The following is a 23597-nucleotide window of genomic DNA, read 5'->3' on the forward strand; positions in this document are numbered from 1 at the left end:
CTATGTCATTTATTTCTGCATTAATCCTTGTTATTTCTTTTTTTCTACTTGGTTTAGGATTGGTTTGCTGTTCATTTTCTAGCTTCTTCAGTTGATCCATTAGTTCTTTGATTTTGGCTCTTTCTTCCTTTTTAATATATGCGTTTAGTGCTATAAATTTCCCCCTTAGCACTGCTTTTGCTGCATCCCATAGGTTTTGGTATATTGTGTTCTCATTTCCATTCGTCTCTATATATTTAGCAATTTCTCTTGCTATTTCTTCTTTAACCCACTGATTGTTTAGGAGTGTGTTGTTTAACCTCCAGGTATTTGTGAATTTTCTAAGTCTCTGATGGTTATTGACTTCTAATTGTATTCCATTGTGGTCAGAGAATGTGCTTTGAATAATTTCAATCTTTTTAAATTTATTGAGGCTTGTTTTACGTCCCAGCATATGATCTGTTCTGGAGAAAGTTCCATGAGCACTAGAAAAGTATGTGTATCCTGGTGATTTGGGATGTAATGTCCTGTATATGTCTGTTAAATCTAATTCATTTATCAGATTGTTTAGGTTTTCAATTTCCTTATTGGTCTTCTGTCTGGTTGATCTATCTATAGGAGAGAGTGATGTGTTGAAGTCTCCCACAATTATTGTGGAAGCATCAATTGCTTCCTTTAGTTTTGCCAGTGTTTCTCTCATGTACTTTGTGGCACCTTGATTGGGTGCATAGACATTTACGATTGTTATTTCTTCTTGCTGAATTGCCCCTTTGATTAGTACGTAGTGGCCTTCTTTGTCTCTCAAAACATCCCTGCATTTGAAGTCTATTTTATCTGAGATTAATATTGCAACACCTGCTTTCTTTTGGCTGTAGCTTGCATGAAATATTTTTTTCCATCCTTTCACTTTCAGTTTCTTTGTGTCCCTGTGTCTAAGATGAGTCTCTTGTATGCAACATATTGATGGTTCATTTTTTTGATCCATTCTGTGAATCTATATCTTTTAATTGGGGAGTTTAATACATTTACATTCAACGTTATAACCGTGAAGGCATGTCTTGAATCAGCCATCTTATCCTTTGGTTTACGTTTGTCATATTTTTCCCCTCTGTCTATTAATATCCTTTATTGTACCCATACCAAATCTCTTTAGTACTGAATCTTTCTCCAAGTCTCTCTGTCCTTTCTTTGTTTCTCTGTCTGTAGGGCTCCCTTTAGTATCTCCAGTAGGGCAGGTCTCTTGTTAGCAAATTCTCTCAGCATTTGTTTGTCTGTGAAAAATTTAAGCTCTCCCTCAAATTTTAAGGAGAGCTTTGCTGGATAAAGTATTCTTGGCTGGAAATTTTTCTCACTCGGAATTTTAAATATATCGTGCCACTGCCTTCTTGCCTCCATGGTGGCTGCTGAGTAGTCACTACTAAGTGTTATGCTGTTTCCTTTGTATGTGGTGAATTGCTTTTCTCTTGCTGCTTTCAGAACTTGCTCCTTCTCTTCTGTGTTTGACAGTGTGATCAGTATATGTCTCGGAGTGGGTTTATTTGGATTTATTCTATTTGGGGTTCGCTGAGCATTTATGATTTGTGTATTTATGTTGTTTAGAAGATTTGGGAAGTTTTCCCCAACAATTTCTTTGAATACTCTTCCTAGACCTTTACCCTTTTCTTCCCCTTCTGGGACACCAATGAGTCTTATATTTGTACGTTTCATATTATCTATCATATCCCTGAGGTCCATTTCGATTTTTTCAATTTTTTCCCCATTCTTTCTTTTATGCTTTGATTTTCCATTCTGTCATGTTCCAGGTCACTGATTGTTGTTCAACTTCCTGTAGTCTTGTACTATGAGTGTTCAGAATCTTATTAATTTGGTCAACAGTTTCTTTAATTTCCATAAGATCATCCATTTTTTTATTTAGTCTTGCAATGTCTTCTTTATGCTCTTCTAGGGTCTTCTTGATTTCCTTTGTCTCCCATACTATGGTCTCATTGTTCATCTTTAGTTCTTTGAGTAGCTGCTCTAGGTGCTATGTCTCTTCTGACCTTTTGATTTGGGCGCTTGGGCTTGGGTTATCCATATCGTCTGGTTTTTTCATATGCTTTATAATTTTCTGTTGTTTTTGGCCTCGTGGCATTTGCTGAACTTGATAGGGTTCTTTTAGGATTTGTAGACCAATTGAATTCCTTATCTCTGATTTATCAGATCTACAGCTTCGTGGAGTACACTTTCTCTAACTAACCAGCAGGTGGCATCCACGAGCCACCTGTTCTCCACAAGCCAGTTCTCCCCTGCTTAGCCTTTTTGGTGAGTGGGGGAGTGAGTCTTGTGGGGCCCAATTGGTGTACCAAGCTTGCGTGTGTAGTTGGTGTTGCCTGCCCTGTATATGGAGCGTGTTTCTGGGCAGTCAGGGGGGGGGGGTGGCTCTAACAATCAAATCTCCCTGGTGATCCTAGAGTTTTAAAACTGCTGCAATAGTCTAATCCTTCAGTTCAGTCCTGCCACAGTTTGTCTGTGTCACTGATCCACAAGTCCTTGGTATTGGCGTATGGCTCCTGAGACTTGCAAGTGGGCCCCTCTTCCAGGCCGTGCACCCCGGGTCCTCTGTTGAGGGATGACTGTGCTATGTCACAGGTGAGTGCCGTCCCCCCAGGGCAGTTCTGGGCTGCTGGCCTGTGTAGGGAGTCTCCCAGTCTGCTGAAATGATGGCTGAATGGGGCTTTGTTAATTCACACTGCTCCACCTTCCCAACTCTGGGACAATCAGCTGAGGTTGCAGGGAAGGCTAATGTCCACACCTAGTTTTGTGGTGTGTGCTTGTTATTTGAAGCGCTTCCGTCACATTGGGTTGTCTGGGGCAGCTCTGGGCTATGGGGCTGGCGATGGGCAGGAGTGTTTCCTGTCCACCAGGATGATGGCTGTGAGCGGACACCCCCCTTTTCTTGGGAAGTTGTGTTGTTTAGTGAATTTTCTCAGCCACTGGATTATTGCCTTTTGTCTCAGAGCTCTCTTAGTTCTTCTCTTGTCTTGACCTGCCCAAATTGCAAGTCTTTGAAGCTTTCTGTATTGGGCTTCTTAGAGTAATTGTTTTAGAAAAAGAAAAAAGGATTAAAAAAAAAAAGGGCCCTCCTCAGAGATCTAATGGGTTATTGAAATGCTAAGAGACAAAGCAACCAGGGCCATTAAGGAAAGGTCCACAGGGCAGAGAGATCAGCTTTTCTTCGGGATTTGCATATGCGCCTCAGGGCCCTTCCCCTTTCTATGTTCACCAGAACTCCAAAAATCCTCCGCTTTTATTTTGGAGTGTTTCGTGTTGTTTCTTTTTCTATGCCTGTCTCCTCTCTGCTTTGCTGGCTGCTCACAGATTCTCTGGTGTCTGGTCTCTGTCTATCTATGGTTGGAGTCTGGATCAGTAGAATGAGTTTCCGATAAGAGCAGCCACTGCAGTTCTCCCTTCTCCTTCCCGGAGCTGACAGCCCCTCCTCCCACGGGACTGAGCCTGGCAGGGAGGGGCGCGGGTCCCCTGGCCGCAAAAACTTACAGATTTCGCTGATCTCAGCAGTTCCACGTTTTCATGAGTGTTGTATGAAGTATGCCCAAAGTCCGATTGCTCTGTGGTGTCCAGTCCACGCAGTTCCTGGCTTTCTACCTACTTTCCTGGAGGAGTAACTAAAACATACAGCTCACCAGTCTGCCATCTTGCCCCGCCTCTTGCAATGACTTTTTAAAGTACATTTACGAACTTCAGTTCTTATCTTAGTTTATTAAGAATTTTTCTGTTCTTCTGTACCATGGAAGATATTTTGGTCATTTGTGTCTTTTTTCCCCCATTCCCAGCTGGGTGGCACCATTGGAGACATTGAAGGAATGCCATTTGTGGAAGCATTCCGAAAATTCCAGTTTAAGGCAAAAAGACAGAATTTCTGTAATATCCATGTTAGCCTTGTCCCACAGGTATGCTTTCCAGATAAGCACACGGTATTCTATTTAATTCACATTTTAAATTAGGGAGCCATTCATCGTCCAGAAGAGCTAGATGTTCAATGTACCAGCAGTGACCCAGCTTTAAGCTTTCTTTTCAGCCCAGTGCCACCGGAGAACAAAAGACCAAACCTACACAAAACAGTGTCCGTGCGCTGAGAGGGCTAGGCCTGTCTCCAGATCTGGTGAGTTAAAGGGAGTGGGTAAGTTCATCCCTGACTTCTCTTGCAATGGGACCTCTGTTTCTTAATCTTTCATACCATTGAAGTCCTTTCTCACTTGAAAATGGTTCCCATGACATTGAGCTTTTTTTATCTGGGAGCCTGCGAAGGCTTATTTTCTTATTCCCAAGTGTCAATTTGCACTTATCTAAATTGGCCATTTGTTCTTCTCCAGACCCTTATTTGTTAGGCAACATTAATAGCTGGACAAGTGCAATGCCCTGTCATATGCATGGACCCTAGGTCCTTTAGAGGAGGGTGGTACCTTGGAGATTTTTCCGGAACCCTGCTGGGAAGAGGTATCATTGCTCTTATTTTGAGTCTAAACAACGATGTGTCCTTATGGCAAGGCACCCAATTATTTCCAGTAGTCTAGATTAAGGGTAGGCAAGCTGGGGCCCGCAGGCGGGTTGCCTGCTTTTGTAAATAACGTTTTATCGGGTCACGGCCATGCACTTTCATTTAGATATTGTCTATAGCTGCTTCCTCACTACAATGGGAATTTAAGTAGTCAAGACAGAGAGTGCATGATCTACACAGCCAAATATCTGGCCCTTTAGAGAGAAAGTTTGCCAACGCCTGGTCTAGCTCTCTTCTTGTATTTAAAGAAGCAACATATGTGAGCCTTGACTATTCTCTAGAGACATCTCAATAGTTCAAGTTCTGACTGGTAGATTTGCATGGAATTTGATTTTATTTGCTTCTATAGTGATCAGACCAAGTTCTGAAAGTTCAGTGGAGTGCCCAAAGTGTCTGAGTACATACTTGGGGAATACTCTTATAGAAAAGTTAATGTAGCATCCTCCTGAAAACCAGTGGCCATGAAAGCAGCCTGATTCCTGCTTGTTGACCCATGCATAACTGACTTTGACAGATTGTCTGCAGAAGTTCAACACCCATAGAGATGGCTGTGAAGGAGAAGATTTCCATGTTTTGTCATGTGAACCCTGAACAGGTTAGTGCTGCTCTTTAGATTTTACTGTCTGGTGGGCGTGTCTGCTGATGCCAACATTTTGCACCTCTTGAATTATAGAATTCCTTTTTGTGGCATTTATGGAAGGTTTGGGGGATTCATAGCCAACTACATCTCCCTTTTCCCTTAAGTGAACAATCTTGAGACTCCTGATTCCTTAGGTAGAATGCTTGTTTCGTTGCATAATCATAATTTATAGGTACAAAACCAGGATAGACTTTTTTTTTTTTTTAACTTTCTATTTTGAAATAACTTCAAACCCACAGGACAGTTGCAAAAATAATACAAAAACCATAAGAGAACTCCAACATATCCCCACCCAGACACCCAGATTCATGAACTCTCAATAGTTCATTACACTTGCTGGATCATTCTATACATATATTTATATCCATCCATCCATCTCTCCATCCATCATCTGGCCATCTATCTGATTATCTATCCATCCATCCATCCATCCACCTTTCAAATGCTTGAGAGTAGGCTGTACACACCATGCTCCCTGAATACCCAACACTTCCATGTCCATGTCCCAAGAACAAAGACACCCATGCAGGCAACTACCTTAAGCACATCCATCAAGCTTAAGCAATTTAACATTGACGTGAAACCCACATTCTACATTCCAGTCCCTTCCAGCATCCCAACAATGTCCCCACAGGCCCCCTCTCCTCCATTGCTGGCTCCAGTCCAGGATCATGGACTGCATTCAACCATCATCATCTCTCCAGCTGCTCCCCCAGGGTGGGCTTTTTGTCTCGCATCTAACCTCTAGAGAGAGAACCACGTGAAGCTTCCTTATGTCTATTTTTCCCATCTTTCTGGCAGTTACTGCATTCACTGCAATTTCTCCTTTGTGCCTGTTACAGCTTAAGTCACCCCTAACAGCAGTTCTGATGACCTCACCAGCCTCTGTTCAGTTCATTGCTACAGAAGCTGTTCTGTGCTTTGGGCCCAGGTCATCTGCTCCCCAGCACTTCCCACTTAGGTATTCTCAGAGTCACTTTTTCATTTTTCTTTCATTCTCTTTCTTGCTGTCTCTTGTTCACAGTAAGGCTCAGGTGCAAGGGATCCGAGTTGACTAGGGTTTAACAAGAGTGATGTGGACAAAAAGAACTATAAAGCAAAACACAAAATAATCTGTTTTCAGTATTCATATCATTGGTGGTAGTATTGGTATTATTCTTTTATTATATTGGTGTTGTTGAGAACCTGAAATAGTAACTTCTAGAATGATTTTGTGTTGCCAAATGATGTTTGTCACAGTAGACCATGGATTTTTAGCCTGCAGTCTAAGGTCAAGTTTCAGGAATGTCAAATAATCCTCTGAAATTTTATGTCAGCATTTTTCTTTGGGGATATGAGGAGTGAAAGAAAGTGCCTATAGCTTTTATTAGCTGTTTGAATTGACCCAAACAGTTTTGAAACTATTTTAAAGTATCCAGGAAAGTCTTACTTGCTGATGTCTCTTTAATAGAGATCCTAGAACATTGTCCATGTGTTAGCTATAATTATGCCGGTAATTTGGTGTAATTTGTTTGTTGAATAAATGCCCAATATTACAGTTAAATAAAATAGGATTCTTATAGCAAAAAGAAAAAAAAAGAGTGATATGAATGGCAGAAGTGTCTTCTTCTCTTCAGATTAGATCTAGGTTTTCTGAAGTCTAAAAACCATCTGATTGGATTCCTGGTTCTCAGGAGGCTGTTTCATGAAGATGTTCCTGCTTGGTGCTTCCGAGTCTGTTCTTAAGTCTGAGCTACTTTTAAAAATGTGATGGTGGGTTCAAGGACACCTTCTGTATTTGTATGTAATCAAGACATTTTGTTTCTATTCCAGGTTTTGGTATCCTTCCTATTGGTTAACAGTACTTTGCATGCATGGTAAACAGATATAAACCCGTTTTCTGAAAGAGGAAGAGGATAAAGCTTTTTGGGTGGGGTTGTTGAGAGCTCAGAACAAAAGCTATGTTCTTAAACTTCAGAGCATATGGAGTCTATATTCCCTATAAATATAGATTCTAAAGAATGCTTGATCCCTTCAGTCCACAGCCTAGTTTGTTAGCCATTTTTCATCACGTGCTTTTTTTCTGGTATGAATTATTCTCCCATTTCTTAGTTCTAGACATTTCAATGGTCCTGGTGAAGTTGCCGTTAAGGCTCTTCTCCTCCACACTGCTGGGATGGGTTGAAGAAGGCCCTAGGTGTCTTGTGGATGTGATCTATTACCTGGAGAATATTGAGTCAAGAGCTCCAGGCTCCTAGGCCTTCCACTTGTGGGACTTGTGGCTGTTCAGAGATTCCCACATGGGGAGTTTTCGTTACTATATGGATCTAGCCTCATATCTGTGACATCTGGGCACTTTGAATTTCACTGTTGAATGCAAAAGTGAGGCACAGCCCTTCTGAGGATCCAGTTTGCATAGGAACCCTTATTTGGATCGCTATGGATTTGGAAAGACTGAACCCTTAAAGTGGGCAGGACGTTTCTTGGCATTTATTTAGGATGTGGCAAACCCTTAAACACTCTCAAGCGGCCCCTGGATGTAATTGAGAGGGTGGTGGAAGCCCATTAGTAAGTGCAAGGAGCAACCTCAGCAGGCCAGCTCATCTTCAAAGACTCCTTTCCCCTCTAACTGCTCTAACTATTACTTTTCCTCTGATAACTGTGTGTTTGCAAATTTAACCAAATGGAGGGGGCAGGAAGTGGAGCCTGCTACCAAAACAAGTACAGTGGTGGTGACAACAAAGGAACCCACCCACCTCAGCCCACGACTGGAAATCAGGGTGCACGTGTTCCACATTCCCACTCTAACCCAGTCTTCGAAGATGGTGCTTTGCACCTGAGTGTTGGAACTTGATGTAGAAGGTATCCATGGCTCCAGAGGTAGAACAGTGAGTTCAAAGAGCTTTGCAATTGAGACAGACAAACCTGCTGTGAATTCTGACCGCACTCTTGGTTTTCTTAGAGCACTATAAAGAAACTGCCGGTCTCTCTCGAGTTTCGGCTCATTCTTGAGCTGACGTATCCCATCATGTAGCATATTTGGGTTGTTTCGTTCAAACCTGGTATCTTATCATTATCCATCAGGTCATATGTATCCACGATGTTTCTTCCACATACTGGGTGCCTGTGCTTTTGGAAGAACAAGGCATGATTAAATACTTTAAAGAGCTATTGGACCTGCCTATTAGTGATGCTGCAAATCATTTGCTTTTCAAGTGGAGAAATATGGCTGACAGGTATGTGAAAGGGATTCTAATGTAGGCTTTAATAATTCTTGGGCTTGGGATGGGATTGGGGGAAGGACTGAGACCTACTTAGAGGGTGACTGTGTCATAGTTGGCTTTTGGTATGTCTGTGTTTTGGTCTGGGTGTATGTGAAGCTCTAACATATGGTTTTGGTGTTTTCCTATATTCACTGAAAATTTCTGGGGCCTTTCCTTTCGCATTGCTTAAGCCAAAGTGAGTGAAAAATTTGGATTCCAGAAGGGTTTTGAGGCACTGCTTCGTTTCTTGGTTTCTGAATATTTTAAAGTTTTTCTTTTCCTTTTTAAAATTTGGCTAACCTTTCCTAAAGAAAGTCCTTTTCAATGGGAAATTTCAGCTATGCCATCATCTTGCAGCTTGGCAGTTATTAACTATTCAGCACCATTCGTAAAACCCTCGAAAGATTTTAGCTTTACGATACCATGTTAATTTAAGCAAGGTTTGTCTAATTTTGAAGTCACATGGAAATCCAGTTGCAGTCACCGATTTCCTTTTACTGAATGCTGATGAGGCATGAGTCCAGGAAGTCACAGGTCACCTGACTTCCTGGATGGCCTGGGTCAGATGCCAGGCACTGTGGATTCAGATCCTGGCTCCCCTCTTACTAGCTGTGAGTGTTTAGATGGATTACTTAACCTCTCTGGGCTTGTTCTCCCATGCATACATTCCTTGTGGCAATTAGGAGAGAAAGCAGTAGGGCACTCACCATATGGTGTCTGGTCTTGAGTGTTGGCAACAACAATTTAACTTGATTTGTGCTGATAAAAACCACTTGACTGTGCTAGAGGATGAACCAGTCAGATTGGCATTCTCTTGTGCTTTCACTTAAAAATTAAAATGTCTTAGAATTTCTGGGGCAAGCAGAATCAGGAAGAAAGAGCAGATTCCAAACTTATGGAATCTAAATGAATGCTGCTTCAGGAAATCAGTCACTTTGGAGGAATTTGCTGGATGGATAGCTTGGGGCTGATCCTCTTTAAGCACTAGAGGTTTTAATCTTTTAATGATTTTTATGGAAAAAAGCTCTAAAGTGTACTCTATGCCACTACATGTTTTAAAGTCAAATACACTGAATATGAATGTTTGGTCTTTATATTAGTTTTCTGTGGGTGAAAGTACAAACTCAGTGGATTAAAATGTATTCCCTCAGAGTTCTAGAGGCCAAAAATTCAAAATCCAGGCATCAGCAGGGTTGATTCCTTCTGGAAGCTCTGAGGGAGAGTCTGTTCCATGCCTTTCTCCCAGCTTCTGGTGGTTACCAGCAACCCTTGGCATTCCTTGGCTTGTAGGCGCATCACTTCAATCACTGTCTCCATCTTCACATAGCCTTCCCCTTGGTGGCTCTCTTCCTTTTCTGTCTCTTATGAGCACACTTGTCGTTGGATTTAGGGCCTACCCTAATCGAAGATGATCTCCCCTCGAGATCCTTAATCACATTGCCAAAGAGGCCTTTTCTCAAAGGAAAGTCACATTCACAGGTTCTGAAGGACCTGCTTTTGGAGGTGCTCACTGTTTATCCCACTGTAGTCTTCCAACAAAGGTGCTACTGAGCACTGGTCCCTCTGCCTCACATGGGCGTTGTGGTGGGTTCCTTCTATAGCCCCATCCCCTCAGTATAGCCTGTAGAGGGAAACGAGGAGGCAAAGGGGGCTCAAAGGAACAGCCTTGATAATGGGGGCCCTGGAGCCACCCAGAAGCCAGGGGTCCCTGCTTAAACAGAGGTGATGAACTAGCCTGGGACTGGAGGCCAACATGGGGACCACCCCCGCTTCCCATTGGGACCTGCCTGTGTGGGGTGGGCTGCCCTTCACCCTCCCCACCTGCTGCTCAGAGTGGTCTCCGCTGATGGCCAAAGATAAAGCATGACCCAGCAGCCCAGCTGGTCCAGGAAGTGCTCCGCGAGCCAGCCTGCAGGCCCCAGAGGGAAAGAGAGCATGAGGGGAGACTCCTTCTCACCCAGCGGCCCCCCTCCCTGCGGGGCTGACCCAGTGGGCTCACTGTCCCAGACGGCTGCTCAGTGGGTCTGAAAATCCTTGATATGGGCACACTTTCTATTATTTGCATCTTTTATGTAGAGGTGGGTGAAGATGGGCAGCTTCATGAAATCAAGTAGAAACATGAAATTGGGTAGGAACGGGAGCAATGTGAAATTAAGTAGAAAATTGAAGGTTTAGCTGCCTTCTGTGGGGTACTCTGGTCACCTTTCTAGAAAAGTGCCCTTTGTTGTCAGTTGTGCCTTCTTAGCCACTAGGGCGTTTTTCTCCACCCATCCTGTTTGTCCTTGCATATCTCTTGTACTCTTTGCCATTATTGAAGAAGAGTTTGAAAGAGGCAGATTCCTCATTATGGTAACATTTTCATTCTAAGGTGCTTTGGGAAGGGATGGCTTCAAAGCCCTAAAACGTCCTCAGCCCCAATAAGATATTTTCACCTTCTTAATACCAAGCCGGATTTTTGTCCACGTTCTTCTTTGAACAGATTTCCTGACAAAGGCAATGCTAAACCTTGCGTCTCTAATGGTAAAACATGATTGAGTCTTGTATAGGACGAGATTTTCTCATAAAAATGATCCAAATGGCTTGTAGTATTTGAAATAGTTCTCTTAGCACTGTTCTTCAGGCCTGTCATGAATAACCAAGGTTTTGTGGACCAACCGGGAATGTCATTGTTTTTAACATAGATGTTTTAACTGCATTTTTCTACATTGTCACTTTACGAAGTTAATATTCAAATGTTGCCTATTGAAATGCAGACTGTGTTTTCTTATACAGTGTCACCTTACAAAGTAATTTAAGAACAGCACATGTTTGCGTTGGGGCAGCCCCCTTCTTTTTTTTTTAAATGCTTTTGACTTTTTCACTGATAACACTTTCCCCAGCTTTCTACCTGTGTTTTCCAATGTGTGCCTGATTATGTAAGCCAACCTTGAGATTTCTTATGATTTTGAAATCTGCCAGCTCACAGATTTTAGTTATTTTTGGGGAAGGGAATTTGAATTAAGTATATCAAGTGTGAGGTGTATCTGCTCTTAAGGTTTGGAAAAGTGGCTTTGAGCTGATGCACACTTACAGCTCGGAAGGAGCTGGAAAACACAATGCTAAGTGAACGAAGCCAGACACAGAGGGTAGATATTGTATGATTCTGTCTACAGGAAATATCTGGAATAGGCAAATCCTTAGAGTCAGAAAGTAGATCACAAATTCCCAGGGGATAGGGATGGGTGGGGAATGGGGAGTTATTGCTTCATGGGGTCCAGAGTTTCTGTTTCGGGTGATGGTGGGGATGGTGGCACCACATTGTGAATGTAATTAATGCCACTGAATTGTATGCATGAAAGTGGTTAAAATGGGGGATTTGGGGTTGTCTATACATTAACACTATGGAGATTTTTTTTTTAAGTGGCTTGGAGTAAAAAACAGCGTCTATTATTGTGTATCTGTTATTAGGTTGCACGTGCATATGGCCTTTCAGCTTCTTTTCCTTCGCAGGTATGAAAAGTTACAGAAAACATGCTCCATAGCCCTGGTTGGCAAATACACCAAGCTCAGGGACTGCTACGTCTCCGTGTTCAAAGCCCTGGAGTACTCGGCCTTGGCCGTCAATCACAAGTTAAATCTGATGGTGAGTCCTAGTCTGGTCTTCTGGATACTTCACTCATTCATCCTACCCTCTTGGGTTTCGGAGAGGCACGTTTAAGGCATGATTTCTGAAAAGCAGGTTCAGCATCTTCAGGTAAATATGCCCCTCATGCTCATTTAAGCACATTATGTTCGGCTAATGAGAGAATAACAGAACATTTTTTTCCTTTAGCATTGGAATTGAATCCAGGTTTCTAAAATGCTATATTCCCCTTTCTCAGTTGGAGGAGCGCTATCTGGCAGACAGTGGTTATTTGTGGTGGTGATTTTTTAAAATCAGTATCATGGCATAGCGGAGGTGTAGTTATCATAAATAGTTTGGGTGTGTTCTTAGTCTTTTAAAACTGTTTTCAAATGTAAAAGCGGTATGAGTGTAGCATAAAAATGTTAAACAACGCCCAAATGTAAAATGCAGAAAGCAGAAGGTTTCCCTCCCTGAAGTCCCTCTTCTTTGTTGTACCTGTCATTACCAGTTTGCTGTTTATACTTCTAGACTTTTGCTATGTATATATATAAGCATTTCTATTTCATGGTATTCTACATTGTATTTACATATATTATATTCACATATCGTCTGGAATATTTACATTTCAGATGATTAGTTTCCTATGGTTGCTGTAACAAATTACCACCGACTTGATGGCTGACGTGGGAGAAATTTATTCCCTTGCAGTTCTGGAGGCCAGAAGTCTGCAGTCGGTTTCACTGGGGTGAAACCAAGATGTCAACTTCCTCCAGGGCTCTAGAGGAGGAGCCTGCCTTCCCTTTTCCAGCTGCTGGTGGCTCCGGGCATTCCTTGGCTTGTGAGCCCATCCCGGCAGTCTCTGCCTCCATGGTCCCATTGCTTTCTCCTTTTCTGTCTGTGTGAAATCTCTCTGTGTCTCCCTCTTAGGAGGGTTCATGTGATGGCATTTGGGGCCCACCCCAATAATCTGGGATCATCTCCCCATCCCAGGATCCTGAACTTAGCTATACCTGTGCAGCCCTTTTGTACCTTTTGCAGTAACACCCACAGGTTCCATGCATTAGGACATGGATTTTGGTGGGGGCCATTTTTCCACCAACGATGATAGGAATTTCATGGTTTAAGCAAGCCTTATTGTCTTGATTGAAATGCTAAAACCTTGCTATAATAAGCAAACAGATGTATTTATACATACAAGAAATCTAGTGATTTCCACTTAGAAACCAGACCTGTCTGACTTTTCTCTCTCCTCTTTCTTGCCTCTTGCTTTCCTGATCATTTTTTATTTTTGGCTTTCTGAGGGCTGTTTCACTTCCAGTCTCTCAACCCACCTCTACCAACTCTCCTTATCCCCCTCCAGAAAACAGAACAAAATAAAACAAACAAAAACAGCCACAGAAAAATTGCTATGACACAACTTTCGAAAAGCCCATAAACTTTTGTCTAAGATGTATTCAGGTAGTAATTTTTACAAAAGAAATATTAAAATATTTTAGTTCTATAAGGTCTATTATGTACATAGTATTTGTTGCACACAAGTTTCCGTTTCTTGGAATTCACTGACATTAGTCTCTAGTAAGTCCTGTTTGAATCATGGCTTTATCATATTCTCTTTTTTTAATTGTGGCAAAATACACATAACATAAAATTTACCGTTTCAACTATTTCACAGTGTACGAGTCAATGGCATTCAGTGAGTTCACAATGTTCTGCAACTATCACCACCATCTAGTTTCAGAACATTTTTGTCCCTCCAAAATAAAACTCTGTACCCACAACTCTACAGTAGATTTGTTCAAACACCACAATTGCATGGAACTTTGAATAGGAAATGAGATACGGTAGGCTAGTATAGGCTGGAGTGAAATAGTGACACATCCTAGAGTAATTTGGGCAGATAATAAAAAATATATTTACAGCTTCCCCCTCCCCAGCGCCGAGGATCTGGGGGAAGGTGTGGATGTGTTGGACATCCTCACCTGGACTGGTGTTGATGTCATCACAAACATTGGGACTGGCGGTTTGATGTGCTGAGCCCTCAAGCATGGGACTTGCCCTTATGAAGCTTGTTACTGCAAAGGAGAGTCTAAAGTTGTATGTAATGGTGCCTAAGAGTCTCTCCCTGAGTACCTCTTTGTTGCTCAGATGTGGCCCTCTCTCTCTCTAACTGAGCCATCTCGAAAGGTGAACTCGCTGCCCTCCCCCCTATGTGGGACCCGACTCCCAGGGGTGTAAATCTCCCTGGCAATGCAGAGTATGACTCCTGGGGATGAATGTGGACCTGGCATCGTGGGACTGAGAGTATCTTCTTGACCAAAAGGGGGATGCAAAATGAGACGAAATAGTTTCAGTGGCTGAGAGATTCCAAATGGAGTCGAGAGGTCACTCTGGTGGACATTCTTATGCACTATATAGATAACACCTCTTAGGCTTTAATGTTTTGGAATAGCTAGAAGTAAATACCTGAAACTACCAAACTCCAACCCAGCAGTCTGGACTCCTGAAGACAATTATATAATAATGTAGATTACAAGGGGTGACTGTGTGATTGTGAAGACCTTGTGGATCACACCCCCTTTATCTAGTGTATGGATAGTGTATGGGTAAAAACTAAAGGACAAATGGGTTGGGATGGGGGGATGATTTGAGTGTTTTTTTTTTTCACTTTTATTTTTTATTCTTGTTCTGGTTCTTTCTGATGTAAGGAAAATGTTCAGCGATAGATTGTGGTGATGAACGCATAACTATGTTATCATACTGTGGACAGTGGATTGTATATCATGGATGATTGTATGGTGTGTGACTGTATTTCAATAAAACTGACTTAAATAAAACAAAAACAAAAACAAAAAAACTCTGTACCGATTAAGCTGCCCCTCCCCATTCCCCCTTGCCCACAGCTCCTGGCAACCATCCATCTACTCTCTGTCTCTGTGAATTTGCCCTTTCTGGGTATTTCATATAAATGCAGTCATACAACATGTGGCCTTTTCTGTCTGACTCTTTCCACTTAGCCTAATGCTTTTGAGGTGTGTCCATGCTGTAGCAGGGATCAGGACCTCATTCCTTTTTATGACTGAATGACATTCTGTTGTGCGTATGGACCACATTGTGTTGATCCATTCATGTGGTGATGGACATGTGGGCTCTTTCCACCTTTTGGCCGATAAGAATACTGCTGCTATGCTCATCTTATTCTTTTTAAGACCAGTTGCTTCTGTGTTTAGCTAGCCTGCCTTACGGCATCAGTTTCCTGACTGGTTAATCTTGCCACTGATCTTCACTCCATTTTTCCACCTTGCACCCAGAGTGATCTTTCTAGACCACCTCTCTCTCTGCTCCTGCTATTGAGACCTCCTTGCTTAAGACCTTTAAGTGTAAACAAGTAACATTGGCTCATCAGCCTTATCCCCTTCTCGTGCTAATTGGGTCTCTTCTCTAGCTGGTGGTGCCTCTTTTGAGGGTTCCAGAGTGACCACCTCTTTCTCTCTTTCCTCTGAGGTTCCACACAAGCTGCTCCTTTGTCTGAGGTGACTCCTCTCCTCCCGTCATCTCCCCCCCACCTCCCCTGCCTGCCTCCCAACATTTACACACGCATCCTCATCTTCCTTCTCATTCCTGCGGCCTCATCTCCTTGGACATCTTCTCCAGAGAATCTGCCCTGCCTTCCCTCTCCCTTCTTTTCTCTGGCGTCCAGGTCTAGATTGGATGTGGCTTCTCAGTACTTGGCAGCGTTCTCTTCTTTGCTCATCGCAGCATCATCACCCTAGAGTGTGGATGTCTGGTCATTTGGTTTCATAAACTTCCAGAAAGATTACAAGAGCCACAAGATGGAGATTGTGTTTTTCTATCCCCAGGGCCCAGTGCAGTGTTTGGCATAATAAATAGTTATTGAATAATCATGTCATAGTGTTAGATGGCTCTAGTATATTTGAGGGTTTAAGTGTTTTTAATTTTAAATGTTCCTTTAATCTTTTGGATGCTTTTTAGTACATAGACTCCATTGATCTGGAGCATACCACCAAAACTGAGGACGCTGTGAAATTCCATGAAGCTTGGCAAAAGATATGCAAAGGTGAGTGAGTACCCAGGGACCGTCCGCTGCACACAGCTGGGGGGTGTCACTATGCTTTTCCCACAATGATTCCATTGGCCCCGTTACCAATTGTTGTGCATCCTGAAAGGTAGTTTGCTATACCTATGGTCGTTGTGGGGGGTTGTGAAGCATTCACACCTTATTTGCTTTGAAACGTGCCGCGTTGATATTAGTGGCATGTGCAGTGGAGCTGGATTTATTTGGGGGAGGATGGGGAACCTCTGTGGGAGAGACTTTGCCCTGTAGCATGTAAGGTCTGATTCTACTGAAAGCTACAGAGAGAGATTTTTGACTATGAAAATTTAAAGTGCAAGAATGAGAACTCTTCTCTCTTGATTGTATTTTCTTATCCTCATCATTTGACTCTAGGCTTTACTGTGTTAGGAATGAACAGAACTCTTGGGGGCAGCATTGTATTGGTAGGGTGGCAAGACCCTCCTCCATTCGTCCATGGGTAAACAAGAGGGTCTGCTTAGAAGGTATCTATGAGCCAGGAAATTTTCATTCACACTTAATTGGAAATTGAAATCCAAGGCTGATTTTACCAATATAATTCATTCTGATTTTGTAATAGATCTTAACATTTTTTATGATAGTGTTTTGAAGCTCAACCTATTTTTCTTAGATTCTTTTCCAAATGGTAATTTTAATTGAATCGGTTTTCCCAGTTGCTATGCCTAGATGCCACAAAGACCTAATCAGAAAATGCATGAAGGTCAGTTGTGAGAAGTTGTTCAACTTCTCCATTATATTGGGGGGATTTCAGGGAGAGAGTTCAGGGTGTAAAATCATGTGATCTCTGCTAAAAATAGACCTCAAGCATTGTTGCTGGAGATTGTGCCTTTGGAATCAGTAAGTACAAATGGCTGAGAAGAAGAGTAGGGAACAAAATAAAAATAATGGATGCTCAAATTTACTCTCATCTTGTGTTGATTGCAGTGGTATTCTTGTGCCAGGAGGCTTTGGAATTAGAGGAACCTTGGGGAAACCCCAGGAGATTTCTTGGGCAAGGGCAAAGAAGATTCCTTTTCTAGGTAAAACAAATATTTATTGATCCTCACCGTGAGTTCTTACATTTTTAACCTCTAGTGGGGGTAGCAGTTTACAGGGTTTGTTAGAATGAAAGATGTGAACTTAGGTTTGAACCTTCAGGCATCCAATATTCTGCTACAGAGGTTGGCAAACTACAGCCCACAGGCCAAACCTGGCCCCACAGCCTATTTTTGTAAATAAAGTTTTATTGGCTTACAGCCACACCAATTTGTTTACATATTGCTTATGACTGCTTTTGCAGTACAGTGACAGAGTTCGAGACCCTACAACCCACACAGCCTAAGATATTTACCATCTGACCCTTTACAGAAAAAGTTTGTTGACCTCTGTCCTGCTAGGAGAACTCAACCACTGTCCTGGTTGCATAGCAACAGGCTGGGAGAAGTTGCCATTAGCACCTGCCCTTACCTTCTCCAGTTCCTACCCTACCCCATCCTCTCAACAGAAGTCCGCAATGTTCTTTGTAACCAGAAAAAAATGTTTAATAAGAAATTTCTGTGCTCATTCTAGAAAAGATAGTCAAGAAAGAACATCCAGCTACACAGGAACAGCTCTGTTAAAATGTGTAGATTCTGGGCTTTCTAAAGCTTCTGTTGAACTGTAAAGCATGGCTTCTGTACCAGTGAACACAGATGGACAGGGTGGGGGAGGGGAGAGGCAACACTTGTCACTGGACTTGGGTACTTTTTACTATCAGGAGACTCCCCCACCTCCCCAACTTTGATTAGCTTCCTTGACACTCTTCATTTGGGGTCCATTTCCAGAAGAGAAGCCAGGAGTGGTTACCTTGATACCTCATTTGTTTCATCCATCTAAGCTCAACTGGGCAATTGGTTTCTTTTGAAGTAATCTTGCTTGGTTTCTGTCTAAACCTGGCTAGTGTTCTGATAATTTTCACCATTCAGAGCAGTCTGCAACTCTTTGGTTTTTTGCCTTAACACAGCATCTCTTTATGTCCCCCAAGGCACTCGGCTGTTTCCTGTTTATTGACTTTTGCTCTGGCTTGCTTGGTTGTATTGACTGCCCCTTCCTTTGCATCCCTGGTATACCTTGGCTATGTCTCTAATAGCATCTGGAATGTTCCTTAAGCATTTGTTTAGTGGAGAGGATCAAATACACACATAAGCTGTTGAGCATCCCGAGTGCAGGAGGTGTGTGTTTGGTCCATCTCTAAGCTGGAGTGTGCCCCACGTGGTGGATGTGCAGATGGATTATGGGTGTATCCCTGGGTTAACAGGCTTGGGGCTTCACGGCTTGCTCTCTGCCTCCGTCCCTGTGTTTGAACCCTCTGTTGGGTTCCATTTTGTGTCTCCCTGCCACCAAGCTAAAGCCCACAGGGGAGGTGCTGACCACCACAGCTGCTGCTTTTCTTCTCTTGTTCAGTGACACTTATGGGGATGTTGTGTGAAGAAGCAGCCGGCCTAGTTTTCTCACCCCTCCTGGCCTGCCGGACTGAGCTGGCCCTTCTCAAAGTCCATACTGATAGATGGGAAATTACCTTGAGAAGAGGGAGGCCCTTGTGTGGCATCTCAGCGCAAGGAGACTCTTGAGAAGGGGTGTTTTTAGGTATTCTCTGAAGGCTCTGGGACAGCCTTGCAGCCACACATGTATGCCTCAGGTTCAGAACATATTTGGAAGGAGGCCGAATTTGCCTTTTGGTCCTTGCCCCTCTCCTGTTCTGCCCCCGCTGGACCTCGCATTCCTTCTTCGCCTGCCCCTAAGAAGGACTTCAGACCTGAAATTGCTCTCTGGGAGTCTAAGCCCCTTCCCTTCTATTTGCCAGGGACTGTTCTGAGAGCACAGGTAAAACAGTGAGCAAAATAGATTGAATCTTGCCTTCTGGAGCTCACATTCTAGATGGAGGACCCAAGACAGCACACACATGAACAGGCAATATGAACAAATACAATATATGTTCATTTGCTTTATGTTTGTGCTTTCTAAACTAGGCATTTGCCTTGGGATGCAGCTGGCAGTGATAGAATTTGCAAGAAACTGCCTCAACTGGAAAGGTAAGTCTGAGGTTGGCCAATAGCCTTCAATTAAGAAAACCAAACCCAACGAAATTCTCCTTGCTTAAAGTGGTTTTCAGCACTATCAGTGAAATTACTGAGCTCTTTTCTTAATCCTCAGATGCCGATTCCACAGAATTTGAACCAAATGCCTCCATTCCTGTGGTAAGTTCTTTGTTTATCTTTCTAGGTTGGGCCAGTGTCATTTTGTTTCTGACTCTTGCCTGAACTCATAAAGGGCTATTATTTTAAGTTATATATGTATATGTATATTATGTCAAACTGCTTTGTTCTCAATAGTCCATCTTTGTCAGTTCTGCCTTGAAGACCCAGTGCTGGGCTGATTTCTCTCAGCATCAGCTCTCAAGCCTAATGTTTAGTAAAGGATTCAACTGGCTGTGACAACAATTTATAACAGCTAATAGAAATAAACGAACTGTCCTATCTGCAGGCTGGCTCATCCCCTGCCTGTCTGTTTTCCACACAGGTGGGTCAACTACTTTTCTAAAACAAAATTGACAACCCTTCTTCCACGGCTCCTCATCTTTCACTGATTCCTTTTCACATCTGAGAGCCTTGGATGGGTGCCTAAGGCTGTTATGTTCTGTCCTCTGCTACTTCCCTGACCCTCCCACGCTTCGGGTTTTAGGTTTGGATGATTGGAACTCATTTTTCAAACATATCCCAAGTTTCTGTACACATGAGACATCCACCTTCTTGCAGCTCCCCTCCCCCTGGAACCTCAGTAAAGCCCATGAAGAATTTAATTAAAAAACAAAAACAAAAGCCAGTTACCAGCAACCTATTCATCCTGGGAAGCCTTTCCTGACCTCTTCTCTATCCCCACCTCTGCCCCCTGTTCCTTGGATTCCCCACTAATGGAGCCCATGCCACCTGACTGGGATTAATTTTTACTCTCTGTTCCCTGGGGCAGCCATGCACCCCCAACCCTATGCCTTGTGCACACCTCTAACAGGGCACACACCTTGTGATTGCAATTTATTTTTGTAACAGCTATGTTGAGATATAATCCACATAGTGTGTAATTCACCCATTTGAAGAGTCCATTTAGTGCCTTTTAGTACATTCCCAGAGCTGTGTGTCCATCGTCATCTCAAAGGGAAGTGTGTACCCGTTAGCGGTCACTCCCCATTCCCCAGCCCCTGGCAACCACCAATCTACTTTCTATCTCAGGGATTTACCTGTTCTGGGCATTTCACATAAATAGGATCATACACTATTTGGTCCTTTGTGACTGGCTTCTTTCACTTAGCATAAAATATTTTCAAGATTTGTCCATGTTGTAGTATGTGTCAGAATATTATTCACATTTATTGTTGAATAATATTCCATTGTGTGCATAGACCACATTTCATTTATCCCTCCATCGGCTGACGGACATTTAGGTTGTTACCACTTTTTGGCTTCTGTGAACAATGCTGTCGTGGACATTCACGTACAAGATATGTGTGGACATGTGTTTTCATTTCTTTTGGGTATATCCGTAGGAGTGGAAATGCTGGGTCATTTCCTAAATATATGTTTAACCATTTGAGGAACTGCCAGAGTGTTTTCCAAAGCATCTGTACCATTTTACCTCTCCCCAGCAGTGTATGAGGGTTCCAATTTCTCCATACCCCCACCAGTATTTGTTAGTCTTTTTTTATGATTGCAGCCATTCTGGTGGGTGTGAAGTGATATCTCATTGTGTTTTTGATTTGCATTTCCCTAATGGCTAATGATGTTGAGCATCTTTTCATGTGCTGATTGGCCATTTGTATATTGTCTATGGAAAAGTATCTATTCAAAGTCCTTTGCCCATTTTTAAATTGGGTTATTTGTCTTTTTACTGGTGAGTTGTAAGACAGTTCTCTATATATTCTGTGGATACAAATTGCTGCCTAAGAAGAGTGGAAGAGTGAATTGACTAGACCAGAGTTTCTCAACCTTGGCACCATTGATATTTTGCGTCAGATCATTCTTTGTTGTGAGGGCCGTCCTGTGCTTGGTGGATGTTGAGCAGCGTCCCTGGCCTCTGCTTGCTAGATGCCGGTACCAGCCCCGCCTCCCCCAGTTGTGACAACCAAAATGTCTCCAGATTTTGCCAATTAATTTTTGTGTTGTTACCTTCCCATTTTAAAAACAGAAGTAAATGTGTATGTCCATTGGTAAGTCCCTGCCCTTCCTAGACTAATGGTAGCATACTTTGCACACTTTTTCCTGCCTTGGTTTTTCACTTAACACTTTATGCCTTCATCACTCCATGGAAGGATGTAGAGATATTCTTCATTCCTTTTTTAGCCTTCAGTTCAAACCATAAACCCTAACTTCCCACACAGATGGTACTTTTAAGTATTATGCTCAGAAGGCCTAATACTAGTAAAGAGTTCCTTATGAGGCTTTAATGCAAACATATTTCCTGACTAATTTCAAAGTGGTTGTTCCAGTGAAACTATGGATTTTTATCTCTAAGCTTTGGCTTTGAATGAATAGGAAGTGATTTTACCTATAGGTGCCACAGTTAGATAGCCTTGGCAATGTTAATTCTTTGATGACTGTCCTCTCCTGGGTATATATATATTTTTTTTTCCTTAAACTTTTAATTTTGAAATACTTTCAAATAATACATACTCCCCCCATACCCAGATCCACCAATTTTAACATTTTGCAACATTGGCTGTGTCATTCAATTTTCTAGACATTTGAGTGTGTGTGTGTGTATATATATAATTTATACACAGAGTAAGAAATGTTAAACCCTATAGAAAAGCTATAAAACTGCCTCTTATCTGCCCCCCCCCCCACCTTGGTTCCCCTCCTCAGAGGCAGCTACCTACCATCTTCCATTCCTTTAGCTATTTTTTAGCACTAAAGCATATGTGTGTTTGTGTATACCCATCACTGCATATATGTATATGGATTCGCTTTTTAAAATATACATGCATTAGGAAGCTTGATATGCTGTTTTCCACCCGGCTTTTTGTACTGATCCCTTCTCTTCCATGCACAGGGTTCTTCCTCCTGCTTTCCATGCTGTCTGCTGTCTGGATGCATCATTATTTATTTAACCAGTCTCATATTGATGGATATTTAGGCAGTGTCCATTATTTTGCCACTTTAAATCATGCTGCAAAATAGTAACCATGTCTGTGCATCCTTGCACCCAAGTGTGAACACATCTTTGGTATAAATTCCTAGAAGGGGATTTGTAAATCAGGGGTAATGCACATTTTTACATTTTGATAACCTCTATACACAGAAGTGAGATGAGAACAATAAAACCTAATTGCCATTGAACATCTTTATGGCCTGCAGTCAGTTTGTTGGTGAAAAAATAGCCCGAAGAACCAGCATTTGAGATGATGGTGAGGAGTCTTATTAAAGAAAAAGATAATAGACTCATAAGGCAGCAGACCACATAAAGCCTAGGGACCCACTCACTCGGAGCAAACAGCAATTACTTATATGGTAATGGTCATTCTGGCCCTTCTGGGTAAAAAAGTATACAATTTGGAAACCAGGAGCTCCCTTTAGGGTATATTTGCTGCTGAAACCTGTTTTGCAGGCCATCATGAGCTTTGTCATGCATGCTGAGTGTTATGACTGCTTAGGAAATCAGTTGAGGCAGTGGCGTCCAGGACAGACTTCTCTTATACATGTAAAAGGAGAAATAGCTTTTTCTCTAAAGATGAAATAGATTCATTCTGAGTCTGAGAGTACCCAGGAGAGAGTGAGTACAATTTATTTTATCGTGTCATTTCTCTGCTTAATCCACAAGGTGAGATAGAAGGCTCTGGGACTTTGCCAAATGTTTAGGGTTCTACAACCAATCTGATCTTTTGGCCAGTTTCAGGGTAGTCTTGTCTGCCTTCTAGATGATGTGAATGGGACACAACTGTAGCAAACTTACATTCTAACTAGAAATCACACGGCTGCTGCTGCCATCCTTGATTTTGAATTTGAATTCAGACCTCACCACTTCATCAAGAGGATAGTTCAGGCCTCGTGGACTTTTTGATTAGAATATTTTTGGCTTTTAATGTATTTAGGAAAAGTGATCTAAGTGCAATGTTTTAGGTATGTGGACATTCATAACTTTATTTTCTGTTTACTGAAAAGGGTAGAACTCTTAAAAATCTGAATTTACATAGGATGTAACATCTTGAAAACAGAATCCATATTTCACCTTCAAAGCAGATCAACACCCATGCACACTTAGATGGCATGTAAGGAAAAGTGAGAAATTTAAAGCATTTTACGCAGGTGCAAGTAGAAATTTGAGATTGCGACTATTGGCAGTATTTCAATTTTAGTTATTTGTCATAGGGATGGCTTCTTTTACCCCTTTTTGATCTAAGGATTTTCATAAAGTTAATTTGACATCAGACACAGTTACATAGATGTAAAACTAGATTC

The 23597-nt window shown here is 42.2% G+C and overlaps 1 protein-coding gene across 1 annotated transcript in view; it reads left to right on the forward strand.

Annotated features, from left to right (window-relative positions):
• LOC119525872 (CTP synthase 2-like) overlaps positions 1-23597 on the forward strand; it is a 100781-nt gene that overhangs the window by 37385 nt on the left and 39799 nt on the right. The window contains 9 exon segments of the mRNA XM_037824670.1: positions 3810-3926; positions 4055-4138; positions 5049-5129; positions 8238-8389; positions 11906-12038; positions 16011-16099; positions 17056-17150; positions 19119-19181; positions 19303-19346. Of these exon segments, the coding sequence (XP_037680598.1) occupies positions 3810-3926; positions 4055-4138; positions 5049-5129; positions 8238-8389; positions 11906-12038; positions 16011-16099; positions 17056-17150; positions 19119-19181; positions 19303-19346 (858 nt within the window).

Source organism: Choloepus didactylus (genome assembly GCF_015220235.1).
Source record: "Choloepus didactylus isolate mChoDid1 chromosome Y unlocalized genomic scaffold, mChoDid1.pri SUPER_Y_unloc1, whole genome shotgun sequence".
Classification (NCBI taxonomy): Eukaryota; Metazoa; Chordata; class Mammalia; order Pilosa; family Megalonychidae; genus Choloepus; species Choloepus didactylus.